The sequence below is a fragment of the Rhagoletis pomonella genome, unplaced genomic scaffold (assembly GCF_013731165.1).
Source record: "Rhagoletis pomonella isolate Grant_MI unplaced genomic scaffold, Rhpom_1.0 Rhpom_scaffold_00001, whole genome shotgun sequence".
Taxonomy (NCBI): domain Eukaryota; kingdom Metazoa; phylum Arthropoda; class Insecta; order Diptera; family Tephritidae; genus Rhagoletis; species Rhagoletis pomonella.
In genome coordinates this window covers 8,914,329-8,923,296 of record NW_023458555.1, presented here as the reverse complement: position 1 = coordinate 8,923,296, position 8,968 = coordinate 8,914,329, and the positions used below count along the sequence as shown (strand labels likewise).

The window sequence follows — 8,968 nt, the reverse complement described above, 5'->3', positions numbered from 1 at the left end:
CCTTTTTGCCAGTGAAATTGATGCGATTCTTATCTCGATTGCATCTGCCACATAGTATTTATGTATGTGGCTTGTGATGCTGCAGATTCATCATTGATATGACTTTTTGCATTGTCACAGCATTCTTTGTGTCCCTTTGCCATTCGTTGGTGGTCGCGAAGGATTGCTTCGTCTGACCGGGGCGCAGCCGATTGTGTTAATCAGATTAATAAGACTATGCTGTGATGAGTTGCAACTGGAGCGCCGACACAAGCGCAGGAAGTTATCAGATAAGATTTACTATGTGTACATTCCGTGAAATTGATTTCAAATAATAATATGGCTGGACATGTGAATTTCATAATGCTCAATCAGGGCAGTTTCAGTAAAGCGATTGCAATACATATCGCATACATGTGTACGTAAATATGTATTACAATGCAACTAATGCTTTTGTTCAGTCGCTGTACGCTGAAAAATTTCAGTATTTTTAGACAGAGTAAATTCTTAAGTAACTAAATCATTAGGGATGCAAATTTTCAAAGCCAACATCGATACATCGATATTTCGATGTATCGTAAACACTAACATCGATGCCGAAAAAAATCGCCCCAAAACTATCGATACATCGATATTTTCCGATGTTTCTCTTTTTTAATAAGTATGTTACAGGTACTTCATGATTTGCAGGTTTTTACGTTTTTACAGGAAGCTGTTAACGTACGCCACCTTCCATAAGGTGTCTTACTGGCGAAAACCGCTTTACCTGTAAAACCTGGAAATCGAAGACCCCCCTGCCCCTACCTGGCTACGCCCATGCCTGGATCTGACTTAATGCTTGTTAAAATTTTAAGAAAAACCTAGGGCTGGTTTCTCCAACTCAACTTAACTTAGTTAAGCCATTTTTTGGGCTTATTCATTTTCACCATCTAGGCTAACCTAAGCCGAAAGTTAGCCTACCCTTTAGTTGGCTTATTCTTGACTTACGACAGTGTTGCTGTAGTGCACAATGTAAATGAAAGAAATAGTACTTATTTCGTTTGTACAGCTATAGCAACCCCGCTATAATAATCTTGGCGTCTTTATTTGAAGTGGTTTATATTTCTGTGTTAAATGTAAATTTTTGTAAATAATAATGGATTTTGTAGATTCAGATGAAAGTGATTTCGATTTTGATGTTCTACAAGTAATCGTTCTTCGACGAAAAAGAAAAATAAAAGAACGTCCTGATTTTTTTCATTATTACGATGATGTTGATTTTCGTGATCGATTTCGTATGTGCAAAGATGCTGCTTGGTTTATTTTTTCTTTAATAAAAGAAAAAATTTATATTGGAACACGGTAAGATCATATCATTTGACGAATGTAAATGTTTTTTTCCTAAATTACTTTTCCATTGGCAGCAACAACGCTATGCAACCACATCAAATGTTTTTCATTACACTCAGGTTCTATGCATCAGGATCTTTTCAGCAAACTGTGGCAGATCTTTGCGGCGTTTCAAAAACAAGTGCATCACGGGCTATTAAACTTGTATCTCATCATATTGCTTCTTTACGGGCAGATTTTGTTAAACTCCCTCAGACGGAACAGGAGCGTTTGAGCACACAGGCTGCTTTTAAAGAAATTTCAAATTTTCCGCGTGTAATTGGCGCAATGGATTGCACCCATGTTAAAATCATGTCGCCAGGTGATTATGTAAGATTACTAGTTAAACAAGTAAGAAAGGCTAAGTTCGGGCGGAGCCGAACATTAAATACCCGGCGCAAGTATTAAATATATGTTTTTTCACCCTTCCGAAACCTTCCGCTAGATGGTAAGCCGAGTTGTAACAATTTTGAGTAAATTAGCGTCCTTCAATTTCGAAATATTTAAGTTTCAAGCATTTCTTAAATTTACCGTTATATGAGAATCGGCCGTTATATTAGTCCGATTTCAATAATTTTCAACGTTTTGCTTACACGTGGCAAGTACAATAACCATACCGAGTTTGGTACAAATTGGTAGAACGGTTACCGGTATACTTATATGTGATCATAAGTGGGCGGTGCCACTCCCATTTTCCAAAATTTTACCATAAACGTATTTCTTGGTAAAGAATTGTTGCAAGCATCAATTTTGAAAAAATTAGCTTCAATATCACTGGACCACAAATTTCAACTTTTTCTCTTTACCAGAAACGCCGTTATGAAATTCTTATGTAAAATCACCCCCTGATTCCGAAAATCAAGGTTATTTTTAATTCTATGGTACCGTTTTTGAGATATTTGCAATTTACCGTTTTTGCAAAAAAAAAAAAATTGGTTCCACTTTATCATATATATCTCAAGAACGAATTAAGCAATTCCAAAACGGTTTGAAGCTTTTAAAAGGTAATAAAATTTTCTATAAACTGTGCATACAACACTTTTTGCTAGGCCCTGTAGATTAAAAGATAACGAACAATCATTACCGATTTTTTCAATTTTTTTTGTAAAAATATAAAAAAAATTGTACTTTGCGGGGAAGGATCTCGAAAACCTTTTATTTTTTTGCAGATTTTTTTTTTCTCCCTAAGCTCTGTTGTATTACAAAAAAAATAAGCTATCATCGAAGAAAATCGATGCAAAACTACGTAAGTTATAAGCGATCAAATAAAAATACCCAGGTTGCGCAACTTCAATGTATGTACCTATACATACATACATATATTAAAGGTATAAAGTGCAAGTGAGATATTATCCGGATAAACGAATAACACGATAACAATGATAACACTTTTTCTTTAAATAAATCAAATAGTACTTTTAATACTCGAATTGTATTATAGTAGGTAGAGTGGTTGCATCGAAAGGAAGAGTGGTTGGGTTCGAAACCTGCTGTAGGCATGTAGTTATAAACATGTATTTCCGTCAGTTATGGGTAAGTATGCAGGTAGATTTTCAAAATTATAAGACACAGAAAATTTCTAAAGCCTACATCTAAAACAGGTAGTATTTTCTTTTCCCGGCTTGTTATAAAAAGGAACCTTTCTGTCTAGGTAAGATTTGATTTTTTCAATTTTATTCTTGTTCCGAGTATAAATATGAGTTACCGCCCTATTCCCACACCACTGACAAAATTCATCATATGACTATTGTCACAATTACTGCGCCTAAAACACAATATAAACATTGTTTCGCCGTTGTCACTTACTCAGTAGGTCATAACAATAAAACTGACAATTGTCATACGACAGCTTAAAATAAATTCGCGGCATAGTATTAGGCGCAGTAGTAGAGGCAATAGTCAGCTGCTGAGTTTTGTCAGTGGTGTGGGAATAGGGCGCTTAATGCGCTTTGAAACTTCATAACATCTTCAAGGCTCGCCGGAGATAGTTCAGTTCATAAGTCTAATTTCAAAACCGTGATTTATTAAAAAAAAATAAAATGAGTAAAAGGAAGCGAGAATTTGAGTGTAATAAGGATCCAGATATGTTCTGTTTCATGTGTGGCCAATATACTATCATAAGGCGACGACGAGTGTTCTCAGATCATATCAAAACTTTATACTCCAAGTATTTTGGAATTGAGCCTAAAAATGCTGAAAAACCATGGACACCGAACACTTTGTGTACATCGTGTCGAGTAGAATTGATTCAGTGGGAATCAGGACAACAAACAAAATTTGATACACCAATGATATGGAGAGAACCTACTTGCCATTCAATAGAGTGTTATATTTGTCAAACAAAAGTACTTGGCGTTGGAAGATCAAGAGGAGTAACCTATGCTAGCGTACCTACAGTGACATTACCAATCAAATTAAGATAAAGATTGTTAGAATATAGTATAAACATAAATAAATAAAAAAACAAGTGAGCAGCGCTGTCTTCGGCTATGCCGAAGGCTTCATACCTTTCATGAACATCTGCAAATTTTAGTTTGACAGATTACTGATTTTGATACATCGATAGAGGAGTTACATACTTATATAAAAAATCGCATCTAAACAATCAGAGGTATGGAAGATATACTTTATATGGCACCAATCTAAGTGATTTTCACTGCTATGTGATCGGTATGTAAACCGGTAACACAATTTATTGGGTTTAGTTTCCTACATAAAGGAGATATATCGCAAAAACTGGTATCTGAACAATCAGTGCTATAGGAGATAAAGCTTATACAGCATAGATTTTGACGATTTTCTCAGTAGACTTTGTATTATTATTTATAAAATATCTTACGAAATTTATCGGTTTTAGCTGTTCAAATAAAGGAGTTTTACAGTAAAATCCCATATCTGAACAATCAGATGTATGGAAGATATATGTTGTAGTCACCCGATCCTTGTTATTTTCACTGTAAGTATTCTGTTAATGAGTGAAAATGGTGCGAAATTTCATGTTCCTAACTGCATAAATGGAGGAGATATGATAAAAGACCTCATATCTGAACAATCAGTTGTATGGGGGCTGCAGGTTATAGTGACCCGATCTTCGTTATTTTCACTGTAAGTCTTCTGCTGATAATGAGTGAAAACAGCGCGAAATTTCATGGTCCTAGCTACATAAATGGATGAATTACAACGAAAAATCTCATATCTGAACAATCAGTTGTATGGGAGCTATAGGTTTTAGTTATCCGATCTTTTTAATTTTCACTGTAAGTTTTCTGTTGATAATTATTGAAAACTGTGCGGAATTTCCTGTTCCCAGCTATATAAATGGAAGAGATATAACGAAAAATTTTATATCTGAACAATCAGTTGTATGGGAGCTATAGGTTATAGTGACCCGATCTTTGTAATTTTCACTGTAAGAATTCTGTTGATAATGGGTGCAAGGGCTGCAAAATTTCATGTTCGTAGCTGCTTAAATGGAGAAGTTATAACGAAAAATCTCATATCTGAACAATCAGTTGTATGGGAGCTATATGTTATAGTGGTCCGATTCTTCCGGTTCCGACAAATGATTAATACATTATAAAAATACACCCACCTACCAAATTTGATCCGGATATCTCGAAAACTGAGAGACTAGATTGCATACAAATAGACAGACAGACGGACAGACGGACAGACGGACAGACGGACAGACGGACATGGCTAAATCAACTCAGCTCGACGTTCTGATCATAAAAGTATACATTTTAATGGGTCTATCTCTTTTTGTTCTGGTACTTACAAACATCGGACCAAAGTTATAATACCATTTCATGCTCATGAAAGGTATAAAAAGTTAAAAATATGGGTAAATTCATTCATAAATTGAACTTTTAACTCAATAGAAACAGAGAATAGCTAGATATTTCACTCTTCTTTATACCATACATACGTTTTGAGGTATACGTTGAAATTGCGCAACCTGGGTATTTTTATTTGATCGCTTATAACTTACGTAGTTTTGCATCGATTTTCTTCGATGATAGCTTATTTTTTTTGTAATACAACAGAGCTTAGGGAGAAAAAAAAAGTCTGCAAAAAAATAAAAGGTTTTCGAGATCCTTCCCCGCAAAGTACAATTTCTTTTATATTTTTACAAAAAAAATTGAAAAAATCGGTAATGATTGTTCGTTATCTTTGAATCTACAGGGCCTAGCAAAAAGTGTTGTATGCGCAGCTAATAGAAAATTTTATTACCTTTTAAAAGCTTCAAACTGTTTTGGAATTGCTTTATTCGTTCTTGAGATATATATGATTAAGTGGACCCAATTTTTTTTTTTTTTGCAAAAACGGTAAATTGCAAATATCTCAAAAACGGTACCATAAAATTAAAAATAACCTTGATTTTCGGAATCAGGGGGTGATTTTACATAAGAATTTCATAACGGCGTCTCTGGTAAATTTTGGCCGTCGACCAGTGTATTTAATGATTTATCGAAGATTTTGTATTTCTCTAAATTACCGTTATATGGGATGTGGGCGTGGTTATTGTCCGATTTTAAAAAGTTTCGGCGGTTTTTTATGCTGTACCAAGGCCAACAACTGTGCCAAGTTTGGAAGAAATTGGTGTAGCGGTTACCAAGATATACACATGTAACCATAAGTGGGCGTGGCTACGCCCATTTTCCAAAAATTTATAATATTCTTATTTTTCGTCTAAAACTTATTATAAATATCAATTTTGAGTGAATTATCTTCAGTAGTTACTAAAATATCGCAGTTTTCGTATTTCTGGAAATTACCGTTATATGGGAAGTGGGCGTGGTTAAAGTCCGATTTCGGCCATTTTCAATACCAACCTACCTTGGATTAAGGGAAATCTACATACCAAATTTCGTTGAGATATCTCAATTTTTGCTCGAGTTATCGTGTACACGGACAGACGGACAGACGGACAGACGGACAGACGGACGGACAGACAGACATGGCTTAATCGATTTCTTTTTTCATCCTGATCATTTATGTATACATTTGTCTATATCTATCTCGATTCGTTTTGGCTGTTACAAACAACCGTTATGTGAACAAAATTAATATACCCTTGTGCACAAGTGCGCTCGGGTATAAAAACAATAGTAATAGCACCATTTCTATACAGGAGGTGATGATGGTGAAGTCTTTCGTAACAGAAAGGGTTTTTTCTCGTTCAATGTGCAAACCATATGTGATAGCAATTTAAAAATATTAGACATTGTTGCCCGATGGCCAGGATCGGTTCATGACTCAAGGATTTTCCGTAATTCGCGTATTTGCTACCGATTGGAGGCGAAGGAATTTCTAAATGCAGTCATTGTTGCTGACAGTGGTTATGAAAACACGAACGTCGTGTTGACGCCGCTTTTAAATTGTAGAAATAGAGCAGAAAATCTGTATAATGAGTCGCACATCAGAACTCGAAATTGTATTGAGCGCTCATACGGTGTGTGGAAGCGCAGATTTCCCGTGCTATCCATGGGGATTCGAATGAAGGTCACGACAGTTCCTTACATTATTGTTGCAACAGCAGTACTGAATAATGTTTGCATTCGCTTTAATGATAAAACTGCACCACAACTTGTACCGGAAATTGATGATGCCGTAACTAATGTTTTAACAGTTCCACCAAACCGCTCAAATGAAGGACGTTCTCGAAATGACCAAACAAGAAAAACAATAATAGATACATATTTTGCTCAAATGTAACTTTATTATTATTATTTCTGCAACGACTATTCCATGTGTATGTGAAATCCCCATCTCGCCAGCCAGCCTATTTAAAAGGTTAAAGACGAACATATTTTGGTTTCCCCATAAGGTTAACATTATAATCCAAATGTTTAAAACATTTTTTCTCGAAATCAGGTTTTTCGACTTAGGCGGTTATTGCTCGTGGCCACTGATATATGAATGAATGACTGAGTGGAAGATCGACCTATCTCGGGAGCCAGTTGGAAAACGCCCTATCTCAGAAAACTTTTCAAGAACGCCCTGCTTCAGTATTTGATTGAAGAAGAACGCCCTACTTCAGAATTTTATTGAAGAACGCCCTATTTCAGAATTTTATTGAAAAACACCCTATCCCAGAATTCGGTTCAAAACGCCCTATCTCAAACGAAAATACATTGAAAATGTGCTGAAATAGAGCGGTTTTGAATCGGCAGCTAAAATAGGGTGTTTTTGAACCAAATTTTGAGATAGGCACCCCTATTGCGAGTGTCGACTAGTAGTAGATAAACGACTATTAGTCGACTATCGATTCTCCGTGGTATTTTCAAAGTCGTTTTCTCGTTGAATAAGTGAGTGGGAATAGTTTATAGTCGCACATCCTTTTACAATACAAACAAACAGTTGTAGAAGGATGAGCGACTAAAAACTATTCACAGTCGCATATTGAACGATAAATCGACATTCACAATACCATGGAAAAGCGATAATCGAAAAATAGTCGTTTATCTACTACTAGTCGACACTCGCAATAGGGGTGAGGCTGTTTTTAAATAAAATTCTGAGATAGGGCGTTTTCGAACTGGCTGCCGAAATAGGTCGATCTTCCACTCAGCCATCGATATGTATGTAAATAAAAAATTGGAGGGCAAGAAACTATGGTAAACGACTCCAAAAAAATTAAATTATAAGGGGTATTCACTAAATTGACCAAGTGGTCTGGCACTCTGGCAAAAGAGCAGATTAGCTCAAACAACAACTTTTGTCACAGTCGTTGCTTGAGCTATTCTGCTCTTTTGCCAGAGTGCCAGGCCACTTGGTCAATTTGGTGAATATCCACATATCGTCACCTTAATTCCCAAAGGCCCTAACCAACACTTTTTTCGAAACTGCGTTTTTCACAGATTTTTGTAGGATGTATTACAAGACGCGTTCAGTAAAAATTTTAAAGTGTAAGTTTTTGATAGTTTTTATAATCGGCCCTATTATGGTTGTCGACTTCAACGTCGAGGTAATTTCTTCATAAAAAAAAAGCCATCGTAAGTCCAACTCCAGTAACGCTGACCACAGTTTTTCACTGAACGCGTCTTTCAATACCTCCTACAAAAATCTGTGAAAAACGCGGTTTCGAAAAAAGTGTTGGTTAGGGCCTTTGGGAATTAAGGTAACAATATATAGTTTGATATACAACTTACATCCCATTAGAAAATTATAGATGCTAACCTATATATATATTGTCATGTGGAAAATAATAGGGACACGATATTTTGAACAGGTTTGGCAATTATTCTTTTGTTTGTTTAATGTTTATTATTTTTTTATAAAAATACAGCTAATTATCTAACAAAAATCATATATGTACATATCTTAGACTGTAATATTACATATGTATTAATAAATAAAGTATAACGTAAATAAAAAAACAAAATATTCCATTCAAACAAAACAAAAACAAAAAACTTCGCATATTACTACTACACTGGCGATCAAAACCGGGTGCATGGTGTTTTTTTTAAATATATACAATGATTTCAAAGTTTATAGAGAAGTTGGAGAAATTAAAAAAAAATTTCATTAAAATTTCGAGCTTTTTAGACTGGGTTTAATAAAATTTATGGGTATGTAGTTGGATCTCATGAAATTTTAGTAAAATAAGTGCAAG

At 35.2% G+C, this 8,968-nt stretch overlaps 1 protein-coding gene across 1 annotated transcript; it reads left to right on the top strand.

Moving 5' to 3' along the window:
* Nucleotides 1–865: 865 nt before the first annotated feature.
* On the top strand, nt 866–7,071 carry LOC118750518 (putative nuclease HARBI1). Its single transcript, XM_036485238.1, has 3 exons — nt 866–1,320; nt 1,383–1,669; nt 6,482–7,071. The coding sequence occupies exons 1-3, from the start codon at nt 1,115–1,117 to the stop codon at nt 7,063–7,065; spliced, it is 1,077 nt and encodes a 358-aa protein (XP_036341131.1). The 5' UTR covers nt 866–1,114; the 3' UTR covers nt 7,066–7,071.
* The last annotated feature ends 1,897 nt before the right edge of the window (nt 7,072–8,968 follow it).

What these genes read in the sequence shown, in the direction of transcription:
- LOC118750518 (XM_036485238.1), top strand. Translation starts at nt 1,115, where the DNA reads ATGGATTTTGTAGATTCAGATGAAAGTGATTTCGATTTTGATGTTCTA. An exon ending in AAAATTTATATTGGAACACG is followed by an intron (nt 1,321 to 1,382) that starts GTAAGATCATAT and finishes TTCCATTGGCAG; the next exon opens with CAACAACGCTATGCAACCAC. An exon ending in TGTTAAAATCATGTCGCCAG is followed by an intron (nt 1,670 to 6,481) that starts GTGATTATGTAA and finishes ATTTCTATACAG; the next exon opens with GAGGTGATGATGGTGAAGTC.